This window comes from Idiotropiscis lumnitzeri, chromosome 18 (assembly GCF_059441095.1).
Source record: "Idiotropiscis lumnitzeri isolate Australia: NSW breed Sydney's pygmy pipehorse chromosome 18, RoL_Ilum_1.0, whole genome shotgun sequence".
Lineage (NCBI taxonomy): Eukaryota > Metazoa > Chordata > Actinopteri > Syngnathiformes > Syngnathidae > Idiotropiscis > Idiotropiscis lumnitzeri.
This window is the reverse complement of record NC_142408.1, coordinates 10,134,633-10,155,390: the sequence shown is the minus strand read 5'-3', so window position 1 is coordinate 10,155,390 and position 20,758 is coordinate 10,134,633. Positions and strand designations below refer to the sequence as shown.

Here is a 20,758-nt window from a genome sequence, read left to right as displayed (position 1 = left end):
GACAGAGATGGATTTGTGTTGAATGTCTTGTGACTTGTCTTGTAAACAAAAATTTTTGCCATGCAAATGCAATCTGCCAAAGGTCTTCAGAATCACAAATGTTGGTATTGAGCATACACACACAGTGGTGTAGTGTTTTTTGTGTTTTATTTATTTTTTTTAACCAATCAGCACAGTTGGACAGTCCATTCTGGGGGCAGAACAAGTAAGAAGCTATGGAATCACGTTGTTTTGATTGCATAATGCCAGCCACTAAATACGAAAACTATTTTGTATGCACAGAAGTTTTGTAGATTCCACGTTATTAAAATGGGTATTGTGTGTAACTGACTGTATTTTTTTTTACTTTTCTACCAATAAGATTTCAGCCTGTATACTTTTACTCAAGTAGATAACCTGAAACATTTTTTTTTTTACTTTTTTTCTGATCATGAGTGTAATGCGCGCAGGCTCCTTGTGCAACATCTACACCAGCTTCCTATTCACTTTAATCACTTTGCAAACCTTGAACAGCCACATTAAACTCACAATGTGAAGATCAAGAACCAACAAAAACGACGACGCGCGTATATCGCTCCCCTTGTTTTAACTAGAATGTTTATTTAGCAAGTTCCTGACATCATGAGCCCATAATGACTCGACTACTGAGAACTCCTGTGACGTCAAAGCTACAGCTGTGCTCGCTTTGCGCATGCGCGTTTTTGCCCCGACTATACCGTCTGCTTTGTTGGGACCATCTATGCTGCTGGGACTCTGATCGACTCAGCGTTTATTTTTAACGAATAATGGATTAGAGTTCGGCGTTAGCGACTTATGCGACCTCTTATTTGTGATTTGAGATAGCCGCTAGTACATTTTTCTTGTGTGGAGGTCGTTTTGACGCTGGATACGACAGAAGCGAGGAGCTCCTGTATATAAACAAAACGCAGCTCGAGCTACTTTTAAGGTGGCACGTCATTGGCGACAGCTGGAACAACAAGAGCAGGCTGCCAGGCCCGCTTGGTCCCTCGGCGAGCTCGACGTGGAGGAGCTCGGTGTCCGGAAAAATGGAAGTCTTCGCTCGGCCTCGTCGGGAGTGAAACTCCGTAACGAGCGATCATGAGCGAGGAGGGCCGTGTGTTGTCTGGACGGCAGCTCCTGGCGAGTGAAAGAGGGGGTGACTGTCCCTGCTGCTGCCCCGGCTTGACTGAGGAGAGAGGCGAGCTTGTTAGCAAAAAGGGTGACCGCAGGCCCCCCGGTTCTGTAGCCCGGTCCAAATAGTGCTTAAGCGGACTGAGGTGCATGATGGAGACGGTGGGCAGATTCGAGTTCAGTCGGAAGGACCTCATAGGACATGGCGCATTTGCGGTGGTCTTTAAAGGCAGAAACCGGGAGGTGAGTGGTCGTTTTCCGTAGGATTACGCTTTTTAACACGCCACAATTTGTGCATAGTGTGCAGAGAACGTTTGCGATCGCGTTTATGTGTTGGCTGAAAAGGAAAACGAGCAATTAGCCATTTGGCGTTTGTTGTTGTGGCGCGACCTTAAGAGGCCTAGCTGCCCGAACAGGATGTTCTTGAGCATAATAAAACGGTAAAGAGCAATAGTGACATAAAATCAAATGATTGTCATCACTTGAAATGTGATATGATGTCAGCCACCTGGTATGGGTGGTCACACATTCGCCTAATTTGAGACGTTTTTGTCTCTGTTTGGCTGGTGTGATGCACGAGGCGGTTATAAACATGTCGAAACATGTTCTCCAACTGCCGCGGTGAAGATTATTAGGACACAAACCGGTATTTTAATAAAGAGCTTTTGTGATTGATTGGAGTATCCTTTTTATACGGCGTTTTAAAAGATCTGATCCGTTTTTTTTCTTTTAGATAAGTACATAGGTTGCAAAACAACATAACTTCACAACAAGATTTTTTAACAATACACGAAAGTGAACCTGGCTGGTACAAGTTAGTTTTTCACTGCCCATCACGGTGACATTGCATCAGAACCCTGGGAATGTTGTAAAGATGAAGTACAAAACCCATGTTTGTTCCACTTGACAAACGATTATGTAATGTGTTCTGGGACCAACTTTCACGTGGGGACCCCCCCTCCCCTAAATGCCCCCAGGAAGGGGAGGAGCCACCATATATGCTGGTTTGCGTTTTCCGTCTGTTTTAACAGTGTTTAGAATTAAGGGTATGACTACCTTGCGAACACATAATGACTGAGTTACATAACATAATTGCAATTTGCAAGGCGGACCATATTGTAATAACACTTTGTGCAGGACGCACCCTGTAAAAAATGAGTTTTGGCTTCTCTGAGGGACAAGCAACACACAAAAAAGTGTGCAATGTCATGTTGATATTGAATATGGCACACCTTTAGAATTAGGATTGATGATTTTAGGATTTAGATGAATATATATGATTATCAGAATAATACGTTTTACGTTTTAATGTGCTTTACATGAATACATATGTTGAAGTGTTTGAAAATGATACTGCATCTAGCTAAAACATTCTATTACATAATATTCTTTTGCTCTAAAATATTAATCTTACACCTCTTTCAAATTCCTCGCTAATGACTCCAATGTCGCCAATGGTATTGTGACATACGCTAAATAATTGGGGCACGGTGTCAAATAGAGCTGAAGTCACTTGCATTTTCTCGCTTCGCCATTGTGGTACTGTTGCAGTTATAAATTCAGGCTTATCCTTTTGACATTTCTGAACCTTTCCCAAATATTTTTGGGACAATCTGTACATTTCGTTTTTCTCCCATCAGAAACATGACTGGGAGGTGGCAGTAAAATGCATCAATAAGAAGAACCTGGCCAAATCCCAGACGTTGCTGGGGAAGGAGATCAAAATACTCAAAGTAACTATTATAAACATCATTATGCATTATGTCACAGGTTATTTTTACGTGAGACAAAAATGTGAACGTTTTGGAATCAATGTATCCTTCAGTACATTTGTAGCCACTAGTTCAGTTTTTTTTTTCTATTCATGTGCTGGAGTTATGTTCCTCAGAATAGAGATGATCCAATGAAGATTAATTATATGAAGATTTAAATTAGTTATACAAGTCTAATTCATGGATGCATTTTTTTAAATTAAACCAAACTAAAAACACTCTCTTTTGCAGGAACTCAAGCATGAAAACATTGTTGCATTACTGGACTTTCAGGTATGTAATAATGTGCTCCGGTGCTGTTTACACACATAATTATGTCACCGCTTGCTGTCCCAATTTTCTGTCAGTCTGTGCTCACCACACTGAGCAGATGGGCTGGTGGCCATGTTGGTGCCACATGACCCAATTGGGTCTCATGCGACCTGACCGTTTTTTTGTTGACTGTAATTTTTTTTTTTTAAATGAATCGTAGCAGCAAAACACGGTCTTTTGTTTTGGACAGTTTCACTTCCGTGTTTTTGCCCTGTTGAACTCAGACATTGTTTACACTGTGTCTGCCTGCACAATTTACTTGGTGGTTCACCTCACCCTTACGCATTTGTTTTGCAACTTTTTGGAAGCCTGAATGTGCTGCCTGTTGCGAATGTGGATGTGTTTATTTTAAATTTGTAGTATTAAGGTCTTAGGGCTGCAGGAAGTTAGTGCTTAGGTTCAACTGTCACGGGTGCTTGTAACCTAGCAACACACATTGGCATTTACAGTGACCTGAACGCACACGTGCACACACTTGACACGTTGTGATGACCTGAAATGGATCTCAATTTATGCAGGTCTTGGCCTTATGGAATACACCGGGCATGTCTTTAACTGTCAACCTTGACCCGTCACAACATAATTTTAACTGAATTTGATCAAATATGACATCTGGTAAGGAGCACATGACTTTGTTTGCAATTTTTGAACCTTGTTGTAGTGGTACAAGTTGAGCAGGAATGTTGATGCTGTTACACTGCATTACAGTGTGTCCGCCTACATTGAAACATACAAAGGTGCTCCTGTGTGGACTGTGACTGTTTACAAAAAAGCAGATCGTCATTTGTTTTACTTGTCTGACATGTTCAAATGCTCGTGGAAGCAGGAGATTTGTTGTATTGGTTTTTCTTGACCTTTTTTTGTCCGGTACTCATCATGCAAATAAGGCATCAGGGAGGCCCTGACCACTGACACATTGATTTATCAAACATCCCAGTAGATGAATCATTCTGCTAAGCTTGGATTTTACACTACAAGCTTCAAGTGATGCAATTTGTTTTCACAATTTTGGTATGCGTCATGGCAGCGTAAAGAGAAAAAACTGACCAAAAAATGTCTGTTTTTGTGTGTGTGTGTGTGTGCGCATGTGAGAAAGCAAGAGATAGGGAGAGAATCAGAGTGCAGTGTTGTGGGGAAAGAGTCAGTCCAGGGCAATAAATGATCAAATTGACCGTAGTGTAGTTATGTAAGAACATTTTGGGCGTGCGTGCATGCAGGTTAATTCAGGTGTTCGATAAATGTTAAACCCTGTGACATTGGGTGACGTTCACGTCTCTGGAAATTCATCTAAATACTAAGTCCATTGGCCTCCAGCTCGCTTACAAAGCAGTGCAGACACACCAGCCACAAAATTAGGTCACATCTCAAGAGTGTGTCTTTACAAAGATAATGATGCTCAGTGCAAGTTTTCCTACTCGTGGTTGTAGTTTGCAGGGGTGTAGAACTGTTCAACTTGTGGCGAAAGTTTTAGGAACAGTTTTCTGAGATTTTGTGAGGCTACTGAAATCAGGTAGCAGTGAGCGTGTGCATTCTCGATGTCAGCTGGATTAGAAAAAAAACAAATGCACAGTGAAAGACAGAATAAGCAGTTTTGTTTTTTAAACAAGCATGTGCTGTCTCTCAGGAGTTGACAGCATCATTCACGTAAACAACAACAAAAAAAAGGAAGAAAAAAAAACAGCTTCTGGAGTGTTGCACCTCCAGACCTCAGTCATCTGTTGCCATGTGATAAGAGTTTGTTTTTACCAAGACCCCATGTTGCCTCGCACTACACAGACAAATGATGCTGTGAGGGCTGCACTCATTTAGTCTTGGAGTGCATATAAAAAGTCTACACCCCCCCTGGTCAAATGTCACGATTTTTGTGATTTACTGAAGAGACCTAGATAAATAATTTTCCACGTTTAATGTAATTTATAACCTGCACCGCACAGTTGGAAAGAAATCTGGAATGAAATGGTGTATTCAGATCATAATACATCTGTGTGTTTTGGCGCATACTGGAACAGTGCAACGTTTAAATGGTGGTTAATCGGAGTGTTTTAAATGGTGGCAGGTGTGTGCGATCTCCAATTGAACGTGAGTTTGGATGTGATCGGTTTGTTGTTTAACACATCCACATCCCCAGTGGTAAGCGAGCGCGTGTACTTGTGCAAACCATTTACATTTATCTCAGCTGTTTATTATTACTTCCCCTCTCTACTAAGTTAAAAATAAAATCAATGTAAAAAAAAAAATGAAGTGAACATTGGAAGCAGTCTATATTAATAAATAGTCTATATTGTTTCAATTACAAATGAGTGCAACCAACATGTGTACCGTATTTTCCGGACTGTAAGACACACCCGTATATAAGCCGCAGCAACCCTAAAAAAAAAAAAAAAAAAAAAAAAAAGAGAGAAAGACATACACGCCGCAACCAGACGATAGGCCGCAGTTTTCTATGTTGAAAAAAAATGAGCTGTTTACTGCATGTACAGAACAATTTTGTACTGTGAATGCACATTAAGAGACATAAACAGATTGTTAAAACAGTGCCTTTTAACTTTGCCAATTAAAACAGAAGGGACCCAAGAGGAAAAAAAAAATCGAGATTTATTCAGCATATTTTCTGAACTATAGAGCACCCCTACCGGTGAAAGAAAAATCCACAGCAAAGCCGCACCGTTGTATTAGCCACCTGGTTCAAAATCTAGGAAAAAAGTAGCGGCTTGTAGTCCGGAAAACACGGTATGTCCCTACTTTGGCCAAAAACTTGAAAAATTTCACATTTTTATCTCAATCAAGCAGCATGTTCTCAATCACTTTGGCATTTACACAATCTGTCAACTCAAGAACCACCTGTTCTTCATGTCTTTGTCTGTTTCTGACATGTTTTCTTTTCCTCCCATCCCCTTGCCTCTTCTACACCCCCCCTCCCCATCCCCTTAGGAAACTGCAAGCTCAGTGTACCTAGTGATGGAGGTAAGCCTGCTGCGGCCTTTGGCCTTTGTTTGCTCAATGCTGTGCAATGTCAGCATTTGAGCTAAAATTAGGCCGGTCCTCTGGCACCGACCCGCCGGAAGGGGGGTAGGGGGGGGTCAACACCCGTCCCACACACTGCTGTATCCCGTACAATCCAGCTGATTGTGTTTGTATGTTTATGTTTACATAGACACTGAGATGGCTGTTGTGAAACAATGGTGTAATTATAGCTCATGAAGAACACCCACATTAGTAGACAATCAAAGTTTATAATTGCTGTACTTTTATAACCCAGTCTTAATTATAAAGCTCTTCGTAAACTGTTGTTTTGTTTGTCTAGTTTTGTCTTTCTTGTCCAAATCAACTTGCTCTGTTCCAGTGACAAGGGACTTCTGATCCTAACATTGATGCTATTTTGAGGTCGTAATAAATGATTTGGAGGGCACAATTTCCTGGCTTCATTCATATTAATGCTGGGAATAAGAGCAAGGCCGCGCGTCTTGAATTGCATTTTCCTCCTCAGGAAATCAATTCCTTGATCCGCTGATGCTCTTTTGCAGCTTCAGCGACACTTAATCTATGGTTACTCATCAACGACAAGTTCCGTTCAGCTCATCACTCTAGAATTTAGACACAACAGATTACTTCTCTGAATTGAACCTGTGGCACCTGTTTTTTCCTAATCCTGTTCCTGTTCTCTTCGCTTTGCAGTACTGTAACGGTGGTGACCTGGCCGACTACCTACACGGTAAGTAAAGCATTTCAAAACGCCTGTCAATGCTTTGGACAAGAACGAATGCTCAACAGCTGTTGTTGTTGCTCAACGTCCCTCCACAGCAAAAGGCACGCTAAGCGAGGACACCATTCGCGTTTTCCTGCAGCAGATCGCGGGTGCTATGCGGGTCCTCCAAGCGAAAGGCATCATCCACAGGGACCTCAAACCCCAGAACATTCTGCTCTCCTACCCACCAGGACGGAAATCCCACTCCAACAATACCTGCATCAAAATTGGTAGGCTTGCTTCCTGCGTTACTGTTCCCTCAAGTCACTGTTAATGTAAGAGGGAACTTTTATTGGACTCACAATACATGTTGTACATATTGAATGTAGCCTCTATTTGCATGTACGGCTCTCCTGAGCATCATTTTCATGAAGAATGACAAACAAGTGTACAAGATAAAACTTAACAGTATATGTCTCAAATGTAGAGCATTTTGAAAACACTCCCGGATCCTGTTTCTCATCACTTAAATTCTTTCCACAGCGGACTTTGGTTTTGCTAGGTACCTTCAGAACAACATGATGGCAGCAACGCTCTGCGGGTCACCGATGTACATGGTGAGAGCACTTGAACACATGCACATCACAACGTTTTCAAAATGCAAGCAGTCTCATTATCGTCAGCAGCAATGTATCCAAAATCGAAATCCGGGGGTTTATTTGCACTGTGACCTCGTTCGACTGTGGCAAAGCCCAATTTGTCAAAGTTCATTGTAGTAAAATGAATCTTAATTACCTCATTAGTTATCCCTTTGGAACGCCATAAAAATATAGATCTCAAACAATTCCCCCCCTTCTGTTCCCTCACAAGGCACCCGAGGTCATTATGTCCCAAAACTACGACGCTAAGGCTGACTTGTGGAGCATCGGGACCATCGTGTTCCAGTGCCTGACTGGGAAGGCTCCTTTCCAGGTACGCACAAGGCCATGGTGGCAAACCAGCCCACCACCATTCTAGGCTGGAGACAAAAGAACTGAAAAGCACATGTGCGCTAAAGTCATTAGCATGCCAAAAAGTGGATCGAAATGAGAGCAAATATTGGACTTCACCAAGGGAGCGCATGCGCGACTCCTGCTGCATGTTAATGTTGGGAGCTACAGCGCCGTTTTGCAAACACGTTTGACATGTCAACTTTGAAGGTAATGAAATGTCAGTTGAATAAATGGTAAAATACTCTTGGTGCCATTTAGTTGGTCTATTGAGAATCATGTCTCCAAACTAATTTCAAACATTCTCTTGCAACGGCTCCTTAGCAACAATTCTACATTACATCCCGTACTTGCTCTTTTTTCTCTCTCTTCGTCTCTGTCTTCACTTTGTTGACACCGAACTTAAATTCATTAAAAAGGGTTTACAATAAAAAGAATCATACTGGCACTAATTTTTATTTCTGTCACCTCTAGGCCAGCAGCCCCCAGGATCTTAGGATGTTTTATGAAAAAAACAAGAACCTCAGCCCCAAGTATGTAGCTCCATTGAGATTACTAAGTTCGTAAATAGTTTTGGATAAATGTAGAAGAGGTTTGAGGCGAGGCGACACTGCCTGCAGATTTAAGTGCATCTGTTGCAAGTTGACATTTGCCCATGTCAGTCCAATCTTCCAAAGCACCAAATGATGATAGTATTTTCATTTTACAGCATTCCCAGAGAGACTTCCAGCCATTTGAGACATCTGTTACGGGGCCTGCTGCAGCGCAATCACAAGGACCGCATGGACTTTGGTGAGTGAGAGTCTTGACGCAAAGCTGCACATATAAGCAAAAAAAGGTGACATACTCTAGTTGGACATCGCTGGTTGAAAAATTTGGTAAAAATATGTTGAGCAGTGTTATTAGTGCTATTATGTTGCAACACGCTTTATAACTACAACACACAATCATGGAAAGTAAATAAGATCGAGGTTCTCCAGGTGGCAATAATGTTGGCCAGTGCACACATCATTTATTTTTTTTTTATCTTTGCATGCGCCTCCAAGAATCAGTTGTCTGGGACTCAAATATTATGTTGGCTTTTGCATTTCAGTACAGTGGGGTTTAGCTCTGAGGCTTTGCCTTTGTGTTACGTCTTTCTTTTTTCCGCTCATATTGAAACGAGGCAGTTAATGATACTTTATTGATCGTTTGAGGGAAACGGCTTTCTCACAGCGGTCACATTGCAATAAAAGCACATCCAAGACAAAAATACAACTACCTGATAAAGTACACCATGAATCTGATAACCCTGTGTTGTCTGCAGATGAGTTTTTTGCTCATCCCTTCTTGGAAGCAACCAGCTCGTCCATAAAAAAGAGTAAGTTACAGTTGTTACTGAAGTGATGTGGTGCTCTGGGAATGCTGTAATAGTTTAATACTAGTTAGATGAAAACTCTGTACAAAAGCTAAAGTTTACTGAACTACAAAATTGAAAAGATTATTTGCGTAATGAAATGTGCTCGTTTTCCTTCCAGCAACTCCAACAGTGACGATGACTTGCTTCCCAAGTTCTGCTTCAGCCAGCTCTTGCAGCAGTTCCTCCACCTCGCACCTGGCCTCTCCACCGGTCTGTGTTTATCATATCTTCAATCTAACCCCCCTGCACCCGCCATCTGTGTGTAAATGATTAACAAAGGCCTCCGTGGCACCAAGAGGCCACCCCGGTCCACACCGAATGAATCACCCCTCTCATTTGCACTTTCGCTCTATTGTTGTGCAGACGCACTATACTACTGCTGTCTTTCGTTCACTATTCACACTTCTTTCCTGCCTCTGCAGCAATCTCTTGGTGATGCGCAGCATTTACGTGCCAAAGCGCTGGCCTCCCCCACCCAAGAGGCCGCCGGGTTTCTCCTCAAAGATTCGTCCGGAGGAGGCGGCAGCAGCAAGAACTCCTCCTCCTGTGACACGGACGACTTTGTCATCGTGCCCGCTCACTTCAACAGTAAGCGAGAGCAAGAGACTTGTTTTTCTTGTGGTTGTTTTTCCATCCCCCTAGCAGTTGAATTGTGCCAATAACAGATAAAAGTCTAATATAATAGATAATAAATGTGTAAGATATGTGTTTATCTCCCGCAGCGGCTGAGCTGACGAGTGAGAGTAAAGTGCTGCAGGACAGTCTAATGAACAGCGGGTGAGAAAAAGCTCATACTCCTCTTGATCGACAATAAAGACATTGAAGTGGAATGTTTGCAAAGTACACTTTTCTTTTTTTGCACAGCAAATAATTTTCTTCTCATTTTCCCCATTAAGCTCTCTCCTGACGTCTGGTTTATGTGTCCAAGCCAAATCGCCACCACACTCGCCCTCCTATAGTGGCTCCCCCAGTCGTGTCAGGTAACAGCACAGAGCTGGATATTATATTGAAGAAATTCATTTCATTATTTAGCACTCAATGAAGCTGTTCCGATTAGCCTGCAAAATGATCCCGAAATATTAGATGATGAAGTTAATCATGCCAAAGGAACGCCTTTAATGTGGAAGATATCATTTGTAGATGTATTATTATCAATTTTGTCAAGTTTAGCTGCCCATACTAACGCGCCGTTCACACAAATTGTTTTTGCTGAAAGTTTCCTGTGATCCTGAACAGGTTAAACAGGATAAAAAAATGGATGCTGTGTTATTATGAGTCTGTGACATGTCCCGGTGGAAACCATTGTGGTCGTCGTCAACCGTGCAGTTGTCGTTGCGTTTTCCTGTTGCCTCTCAAGTGCACAAAGTCTCATCTAAAGATTTTTCAGTGGCAATTTATTTATTATTTTATCTTTTGACTGTTCCTGGCAGGCCCAACGAGTCCTCGGGGAGTAACTATGCAGGCCCCGGTGGAAACCACGGTCACTCCCTGCCAATCCCAGTTCCCACTCAGGTGCACAACTACCAGCGCTTGGAGCAGCATATTTATAGTACCAAACAAGAAGGCTCGCCCCGGTATGTGTCTATTAGCATGCTTACTGTACAAACACAAAGATGTACTTATTGTTGTCCATGAGTTTTAACTTCAAATAACTGACATCATTAGGCTGTCCACTCCGGTGCATCGTTGCAGCAGTGGAAGTCCGCTGGGCTTTGCGAGGACCGGGCCTTCGCCTCCTTACGGAACAGTGACCACCACCCGAAGGCTGTCACTCGGAGGAGCAAGACCATTTCAACTCTCCCCTCAGGGTATCTAAGAGACTTTTAACTTTTTAATTGACACCCTTCCTTCACCTTAACCATTCACAGAATGAATGATGATCGACCTGAGAAGAATTCGCTTTTTTTAGTCTAAATGCAGATCAGTGTTCCACACCTAATGATTGTTTTTTTGTTTTTTTTTTATGGATAATGAGGCGCTCGTTCAAAGATGTTTTTTCCTATAAATTGTCAGATGAGGAAAAAAAATCACCTGGGAATATCATTAAAATCATTAACTTTAGAGAATTGAGACTATGGATCACATCTTGGTCAGGGCGAAAGGTGGCGTGCATCAAGTTAAGAACTGCAAAACATGCATGTCATGTCATGAGTAACTGTGGCGACCTCCGAATGAACGGGACTAAGCTGAAAGTCAACCAACAATAAAAATAATGTGAGGCTTAAAAGATGTGGGATGGTTTTCAAATAGCTCTTGGATTATCTGCTTGGAAAAAAATGTTTTTATCCACAGTATTTAATTCTTTCGGCAATTCTCTTTTCTGTTTTAATTATAAATCTGCCTGTCGAATTTTAAATAGTACATTTTCTAATACTGGAAATAGTTTTTAGTATCTGTAAGCATTCGCTGCAGGCCAAGGTGTGAGTTGTGTTGTAGTTATATGTTGCAAAGCTTGAGCAGTCACGCTCTCCCTTCCCTTTGTCCTCTGCCAGGTGGCGTGGACCCACTTTCCGAACAGAAATTGGAGATGTTTTATTTGTCCTAAATAATATTTGTGATTGTGTTATACTGTGCCCGTTCTTCGAAATCCTCTGACCTACTCCGCCGCCCGTTGCAGCGGCTCAGCATGCTGAATCCAGGCCGACCACTCAGAAACACTCCCCGGTGGCCACAGGATTGGGGACACGGCTCCACAGCGCCCCTTGTCTTTTGGAGTGTACCACTGGCGGCGGCAGACAGAAGATCAGAAAGCAGCACTCGGACCCGGTGGTGGTCCCTAATGCGGGCTTGATGACGGTTCGCCCCCTGCACTCGTCCCCCCGCCTCAGTGAGCTGATGCAGCGAAGCCCACTTCCCACCATCCTGGGCTCCCCCTCAAGGGTGAGTCTTTTTTTTTTAAGTGGTGTTCTTTTCATGGTTTACACCATATGAATAGCAACTGTTTAAACAAAGCTCTGTCGTGCCTCCGTTGTTGCTTCTGTTTGCAGACTATGCCCCCATTTGAATTCCCCAAACCCCCCAGCTCTCCAAACCTTGTCAACTTCCTGGCACAGCAGGGTTTAGTGGTGGGCTCTCCCGGCAGCAGGACTGTGCAAATCGAGCCCAGAGATGCTGGACAGCCAGCGCCCACACAGTGCCCTCAGCCTTCACACTGCATTCACAGGATGAATGATGACACCAGGGGATTTGGAAGGTGAGAGCTGGAATTGCAATTGGTGCCCTTAATTATTAAAGCATGTTTTTGCTGCTGAGAGGAAAACAGTGCAATAATAGCCTTCATTTTTCATTCGTACACGTTTTGCCAACAGTAAATTACAGTGACCTCTTTGTATGCCGCATTTTTTCTTTCGCGTTTTGTGGACTTAAATACTTTTCACATATTACAATATAAACACGCGTGTCAACGGAGGGTGTTAAGATGAGAAAAAGAGGACTATATAACTGAAGTTTTGTAAAATAAACAAACTGTCAAGTGGAATACATTCAAGTGTGGTGTTTTATTTTGCGATTAATCGTGTTCTACTTGTGTTAATATAATATCGGTAAGGTAATTGTTTAACACCTTTGTCTGTCGCCAATGAAACTTAATATTTTAGGCGCTTAGTTTTTTCATACTACTTGCAAAGCAGACAAACATACTTTGCATAGGAGGGAAGCTTTACTTGAAACTTCAACCATATATTTTCATTCCTCAAATCTAAAAGCTTGCGTGTTGTGCGTTACAGATCTCAGAGCGCCGGCCTCCTGTCCGACATGTTGCTGATGGCAGCCTTTGGAACAGGTGGAACAGTGAGCGACCGAGGCAGCACAGAGAACCTGGCATGTGAAAGAGCTATTGACATAGCAGGTATGTCTTTCATCACAATTCTTTTTGATGAAGTGCATCATTCCGTGGTCACGCCAATACCTTTTTTTTTTTTGTTTTTTTTTTAGTGCCCTCTGGTGGTGTCCTCTGTCCTGCACCGGGCTCCTGCAGCCCAGCACAGGTTGTCTTCACCATCGGCTCTCCTCCCAGTGGCGGCACCCCGCCTCAGACCTCCAGACAGAGGAAATACTCAGGTAACACCAACTCATAAATATGTTGAATGAACGCGAGTGATGCATGACTCCGTTCTGCGGCTCCGAGACCTGCTCGTGTTGCAGTCCAGGTTTCATCATAGTATATGTCATTAGCCCACATGTGGAAGTTATATGTAATTAATCATGGGTGTGTGTGTTGCAGTGTTCAAGTCAACTGATATTTTACTTGGATTGAGTTGGATAAGGGAAAGATGTACAGTGTACAGGTTAAACATAATCCTGTTTAGCATACTGGCTGGTTTGTTCTTGATTTGAATGTTTCCTGATTGGAGATAATGGAAATGCAAATAATCCTTTGGAGTAAATAACTACAGTTAACATTTTGGTGACGTGACCAAGCCCAGAATATAGGTGACCAGCAGTTATCGCAACGTAAACCAGAGGGCAATTTGATGTCAATTTCAGTTGGCAGCAGGGGGCGGTGCTGCATAAAACGTCAGCCTTCTGAGATGGTTCAAAACAGCATTCCTAGAACTTGATACTAATCAGAATACTGTGTTTACACTAATGGGGGGCACATAGAGGATATTGCAGAGAACAGTTTTGACTTGAGTTCCTCTTTTAGCCTTTCTTTTATTTATTATTTTTTTTAGGTGTCTTCATGGTAGCTGGCATGCTCAAAATACTCCAATGATTAAGAATTATTTGTCTTAAAACAGTACATTTTATAGCTATGGTTAAAAAGCATGAGCGTCCATTGATATTAGTTTGATTTTGGTAGTAATTCTACTGCACCCGATTTTTAAATTGTAAATGTTGCTGGTAAGTAGCAGTTCTAACGCTATCTCTGTGCCGACCCTGTTGCAGGCTCGTTTGCATCAGTCAGCCCTGTAGGCTCCTTCACCAGTCGCTATCCTCAGACGGCCACCTACGGCGACGGCTTTGAGGCCTCTTCCAGCCCTCGTTACAATTTCTTTGATCCCATCACGGCCAACATGGGCGGTCGTATAACTTTCGAGGCCCCTGAGCTGCCTGAAGAGACCCTGATGGAGGTGAGATGAAGGCTTTCTTCTCACAGTGGCAGAAAAGTGGAGCCTGCTATTAGTACCTGAACAGCTACAGATCAGTTCCAAACAAAAATCAAAGTTGTAGAGTCTAAGACAAACAACAGAAGTCACTGATTGATAAAAAGTGAACTTGATGCTGTGGTCAGTCCTTAAGTGCTTAAATGGCACCCTGTGTCTTCAGTTTAAAGAGCTCACAACCTTTGTCCTCCTGTGTGTGTGCGTGTGTGTCTCATTTTTGTGGGAGTGCAGCAGGAGCACACAGACACCGTGCAGAGTCTGCGCTTCACCCTGGATTTCGCTTACTGTCTGATGGAAGTGGCCGGGGCCCGCGGCATCACATTGATGGGGGTCCCGGTTGAAGCTGCTCACCCTCACTTCTTGCAGCAGCAGAGCCTGGTGGCAGATCAGATAAGCTCACTGAGCCGAGAGTGGAGGTAAGGCCGCATCATCCGTGCTGCTTACCTCTTTTGTTGGAGGCAAAATTGTTGTTCTGATGGTTCTGGTGTGCCTATTTATAGTAATTGAAATGTTACCTCGGAGACAAAATGGATGCTTCAGAATGTGCAAATGAGCAGTCGCGCTTTGCTGCCAAGGCATACACAAAAATCTGCATGACTCAATGAAAAGGATGCAGGACCAAACCACTATACATTTTTATTCATTAGGCTACAACTTTACTTGCAAAAAGCAGTCGAATTGTGTCTTAATGACCTATAATTTATTTTACAGTGGAACCTCTCGAGCAGGGGTGTCCTACTCCAGTCCTCAACGGACTGAATGTCCTGCATGTTTTCAATCACTCCTGGTTGCAACACACCTGATTCAAATGAGCAAGATACTTATCATGCTTCTTCGGAGCTTGCTGATGAGCTGATCATTTGAATCAGGTGGGTTGCAGCCCGGAGAGATTGAATGCATGAAGGAAAGCGGCCCTCCAAGACTGAATCTTGACACCCCTGCTCTTGAGTCAAATCTTTTTGAGGACATACTAGTGCACCTCAATAAATTTGAATATGCTCGCAATCTTAACTATCTGACATATTTTATGAGTATGTGTTTTTTTTTGTTGTTTTTTTTTGTTTTTTTTTTTTTACAATTTGTATGGTTATATAGCTTGTGCCTCAAGAAAACCCCAAATTCACCATTTCAAGAAATTATATTTCAATGCTTTATAAGGAATAATCAAACTGCATTTTGCCTCATGAAAAGTACGTTCCTGAGTTAAATGAATCTATATAAAATGGGTTTCACTTTTTTAATTCAACCTCTGAAGTGAATTAATTTTTATATAATATCCTGATTTATAATGATGCTGCTGCATGGATGCAGTGAATTTCTTTATGTTCTGGCTGCTCTTTACAATACGGGTATTTCAAGAATAGTTAGACAGATTCCGAAAAATATATATATAATTAAATATACAACACTGTAGTAAGAAACTAAAACAGAAATGATGGCAAACCTGAATGAATCTGAGAAAGGATTGTGTTCACTTATGAAATACCACTCTATGTATGAGCAGCAGTGAATGCATGACTAATTTTCACAGTCATATTCAAATTTACCTTTTCTATGTTGCGGTCTCACCAGCCATGCAGAACAGCTTGTTCTGTACCTTAAGACTGCAGAACTCTTGTCTACTGCCATACAAACTGCTATGGAGCGGGTGAAGCAGGGCAAGCTTTACCCGTCGACAACAGTCAAACAAGGTATGAGCTATTCGCTTTAGGAAAGCCCTCCATTATAACCATGCCTAAATCCAATAATCTCCCATTTACAGTTGTGAGGAGGCTAAATGACTTGTACAAGTCCAGCGTGGCATCGTGCCGTTCTCTCAGCACGCGTCTGGAGCGCTTCTTTTCCAAAAAGCACAGACTAATGGACAAAATCACCTCCATTACGGCTGAGAGGCTGCTCTTTACCCACACTGTGCAGATGGTAAGAAAGGAAATTAGCCCTGTTTCTGCCAAATGTTATAGTTGGTGTCATTTATTTCATTTCCATGGGTAAAAGTCTAAACTGGTATCAAAATAAAGCGTCCATACCATACCAGGTTTTGGCGCACCAAACCTATTGCTACAGCTCTAATTGCCCTTGACGCTTTTCAATTGGCAAAAAAGATCATCAATCATCAATGTCACTCTTACTTTTGTGGAGTCAAAAAAAAAAAAAAGATTAGAATAAATAAACTTGTGCTTACCCTGTTGCTGTGCCTGACTTTACACTGAATGCTGCGTCTCGCCAAAGTCAGCCGGGATAGCCTCCAGCTCTCCTGTGACCCTATAGAGGAGAAGAGATTTATGAATAAAAAAAACAAACAATGGATGTTGATGAAACTGTATGTGAGAGTTATGGAATCATTGTAGGTTCAGTCTGCTGCTCTGGATGAGATGTTCCACCAGGGGGAGGCATCCATCCATCGCTACCACAAAGCCCTCCTGCTGATGGAGGGCCTCTCTATGCTTCTCACTGAACAGGAAGACATTCTCAGTGTGAGCAAATGTAAGTCAAATATCAATCCCGAATCACCCAGTTCCTCTATCCCAGCTCACCTCAATCCGTCCTCTTTCATCTCTCTGCGTGCAGGTAAAGAGTGTATTGAACGACGCCTCACAGCCTTGCAGTCCGGGCTCTGTGTTTGAGAAGCCCTCACGTGATTTCACCCATCGACTCATTACCGACAAACTTCATCTCATCATCTCCCATCCCGTCAAACTTCACTTTCACAAAACCTCCCAAAGTTAACGCTTCGGACTATGGCGTCCCTTTCACTAAACCGGAACTTGATGTTGGTCCCGATGCACCTTGCTGCATTCTGACTCATATGAGAGACCGTTTGGCCAATTAAGATTTCCCACCCCCAGCCCCATTTGACGCAACCTGCAGGAGCAGTTATGGCCAAGTAGTCACATATACTCGCCATGACATACGTTTTGAAGATGGATCAGTCTACTGCAGTGGACAACTGAAAAAGCCTTCATGGTTCATCTTTGTGGAGGAACTATGAGCTGTACGCCTGTGTGGAGGTGCAGTAGGCATGTTGAAGAAAGCTGGACGTAGCCAATTCTCATTCTCATCATATTATGTATGTTCACATTATACCACTTGTTTGTGTTTGTTTCAAACCAGTTAGTTACTTGCTTGCTACAGTGTACATAACATTGCTACAACTGGAGAAGAATTTCTGCCTAGACGATTAAAAGCCTTTTTATAATACGTTGGATTTTTAGCTCCGCTGTAAGTAGTTTGGTTTGACACTTTATGGACTTGCTTTACTTGCTACTTTTCATAAGGAAGGCGGCAACTGGTGCAGAACGTTGTTTCCCAACATTGCATCGAGTGGGTCCAAAAAGGCGGAAGTGGCGCTATTAGCATCTCTGATGATGATTGCGCTAACGATGCCCCGCTAACTGGAGGATATTTGTCTTGCGTGCAGTCCTTAATCATCCCCTAGCGTGGTTCCTCTTTTTTTTTTTTTTTTTTTACATCATTGTATCTTATCAATCATCATCCGCGCAAAGCAAGTATAATCAAAATGCGAATGTATAGGAGAGGAGAGAAGCCGCGTCAACATCAGTCTGAATGTTGGGCTGCACGGCGGCACACGCCTGAATGTTTTTGCACTGTTGAAGTACTGTACAGAGTTGAACATGCGACACATGTCAAGTATCGTTTTTGTTTGTTTGAATATACCATGACTGATGAGCTCATTTTGATTTCTACTGCCATTCATGGAGTGCAGTTGTATCATAGTTACTGTGTGTTTGGTGTGAGAGTGTTCATTAACAGAGGGATGCTGTGAACGCAGAGAACGTTTTCTTGAAGAAAATAAGAGAAAAGCTTTACGGTGAGGAGGGTTTAAAAAAAAAATATATATATATATATATTGTGTTCTGCTTCAGAGTAGTCAGTAGGCGACAATTCTGTCATGATTTTGAAATGTGTTGATTTGGAGTGCTTTTGTTAAATCTTTCATCTGAATTGTTTTTTTTAATTTTTTTTATTATTACTATTGTTGAGCTTGAGACTTAACTTTGAATCCCAAACAGATTATTTGAATAATTCTCATTTGTGAGCCAGTGGAAATGGTCGATGTTTGTGTTGCCTGCATTCAAAGGTGTACAGTATTGTGTGCATGTTAGCATGTGTGGAGAGGATTCTTTTCAATTCGACTGTGGAGAGAAACAAAGACGACGCTGACACAAACTCACTTTTCCCATGAAATTTCAGGATCCATAAAAAGGGGTTCCTCTGGTTTCCGAAGGAGTAGGGCCACCCTAAAAACAAGAGAATGAAATTGACACTTATAATAGAGTTGTAATATTTCAACAAAAGTAGTAATTATTACTTGTGGCATCAGTTTTTTCCCCGTGTAATATCAAAACATACTGTAACTTTTTTTCTCACATGTAAAAAAAACTCATAACTTTATGAATTATTTATCCTAACGTTACTACTTTGTTCTTAGTGACTAATGTGTCGTCGTACCCGGTGTGGCCATGATGTGTCTTCATAACTTTAATAATCTGTTGTGGGGCCCAGTACTACTTTCTTCACTGTATTTTCCTGCGCTTTTTTAAGTTATTAAGATGTTCACGTTTGAAAAAGCTAAAGATAGTTTACAAAGAGATCCAGTATGGTAGCATTGTTAGTCGAGCAGAGTGAAATAGCTTTTCCCCCCTCTTTAAATAGACTTCATTTGCTTTGAGGCCCTTTGTCACACACACACATATATATGATATATTTTTTCTCAGTCGTGGGCATGTGTCTAATGCTTCAGTTGTACATTCCTAATATCAGCTCATCGTGGCTCTCGTCCTGCTCAGTCAGTATACAGCGGCGAGCACATGTGATGCATGTGTCACTTTTTTTTGTAATTACCCCTACAATCATTGCCACTGGCCATCCCAATTATTATCAACTCGGGTCACCATGAAGAGAATGTGTGCGTGCTTTGAGATTATTTTTGGGTGGGAGCGGGTGGAGCATGTATTGTTTTCTGCTGTAATGTCCTTGAGCAGGATGTTGACTCGCTGCCATTATCGTGGCTGCTGTTCAAAGCATTCCCATGAAGCTAAAATGAAGTGTAACCATAGTGAAGGTTCGCACTCTCCTGCAAGGAGTCAAGAGTTTTACGTCTGTGTGTAAAAACATGCCCGGATGTCACCATTTATTTGTGTTCAGTATGACCTCTAGGAATTGTAAATTAAGTTATTGTTGTCATTGTATTTATGGATCCCCGGGTGCGGAGGGAACAGTACCATAACATGTAATAAGTTTTGTTTTTCCAAAGAAAAGGCTTTCTGCTGAACTCCCGGCAAGGCATTTTCACATTGTCATGTATGGCAAGACACTATCTCAATGTCCCTGCGTGTAATATAACCCTTACTGTTAGTTGCAACATGAATAAAGTTAAAGGAATGGATGTGTTGTTGTAGTGATGCTGTCTTTTTTGTTGGCAGATATACAGATAGCATTTTGTAGAATTGAATTTTTTTTTTTATTATTTAAAAAATTTGAGGATTGGCTAACACATTCAAAGACACATTTTCTGTTTAAACTTCCTTTGTGTTCTTCCACATGTCTCCTTATGAATATTTAGAGTGGCACAGACACACTGGGTATCCTTAAACCTGCTCAGACATGAGACGAAAGGGACTATGCGGGGCCATCTTGTCATGTTGTCTTATTCAAGCTATTGTGAAGTACTAAAATAAAACTGTGTACACCCCCCCACCCCCGCACCCCCCCCCCCAAAAATGTATATTTTGCTCATTTTATATGCACAGAAAGTGAGAGCAAGACCCAATAAGTCATTCAAATTCCCTTTAGGGGACGCTGATAATGTCTGCAAACTCAGGAATGCTGTAGTAGGGCTTGTGATATGTCATCAATAAAATATGAATTCATTTATTTAAGCATCAATTAATTGAATTAACTTTCCACAATTATCAATCTCTAATTACTTGATGTGGCTTTATGTTGTATTTTATATTACTACTACTAGGATACTACAGTCCTATTAGTAATAGTGGTACAGTATTTATTTAATCATTAGTATTTAGCATGTTTCAATGAATCTCTAATACAGGTATTGTTTTAATTGTACAAATTTATTTTGTCTCTTTTGTGCCGCAAGTTTCGCCTTCCTTGATTGGTGCTTGCTTCTGTCAGAATTCAGTACGTCTGCTCGGGGTCACGTGTGTGGTTACGATGCGTTTAGGTTCTCTCAAAAGTCAGAACGTTATCTAAAATCTCAAATTGTCGTGCATAAAATCGGACATAATGGCTAACTGTTGCCCTTAATTTCCACAAATTCTGATTCAACTGTATAATTTATCCTATTTTGATTACTTCTTAAAATCCCGAGTTAGAAAAGCTTC

General features: G+C 41.8%; 1 protein-coding gene across 2 annotated transcripts; it reads left to right on the top strand.

Moving 5' to 3' along the window:
• Positions 1-684: 684 nt before the first annotated feature.
• On the top strand, positions 685-19,800 carry ulk1b (unc-51 like autophagy activating kinase 1). 2 transcript variants are annotated; one of them, XM_088281081.1, is made up of 27 exons: positions 685-1,374; positions 2,772-2,864; positions 3,135-3,176; positions 6,147-6,179; positions 6,891-6,927; positions 7,017-7,190; positions 7,444-7,517; positions 7,771-7,872; positions 8,364-8,422; positions 8,599-8,681; positions 9,196-9,249; positions 9,407-9,498; positions 9,711-9,876; positions 10,011-10,065; positions 10,185-10,268; positions 10,719-10,862; positions 10,954-11,096; positions 11,906-12,168; positions 12,276-12,481; positions 13,014-13,135; positions 13,222-13,347; positions 14,176-14,360; positions 14,625-14,809; positions 15,966-16,084; positions 16,156-16,313; positions 16,742-16,877; positions 16,962-19,800. In XM_088281081.1, exons 1-27 carry the CDS (start codon positions 1,282-1,284, stop codon positions 17,015-17,017), a joined length of 3,084 nt encoding a protein of 1,027 aa, XP_088137207.1. In that variant the 5' UTR covers positions 685-1,281; the 3' UTR covers positions 17,018-19,800. The 2 variants fall into 2 exon arrangements, with proteins under 2 accessions (XP_088137207.1, XP_088137208.1); XM_088281082.1 differs by lacking the exon at positions 9,196-9,249.
• Positions 19,801-20,758: the final 958 nt, after the last annotated feature.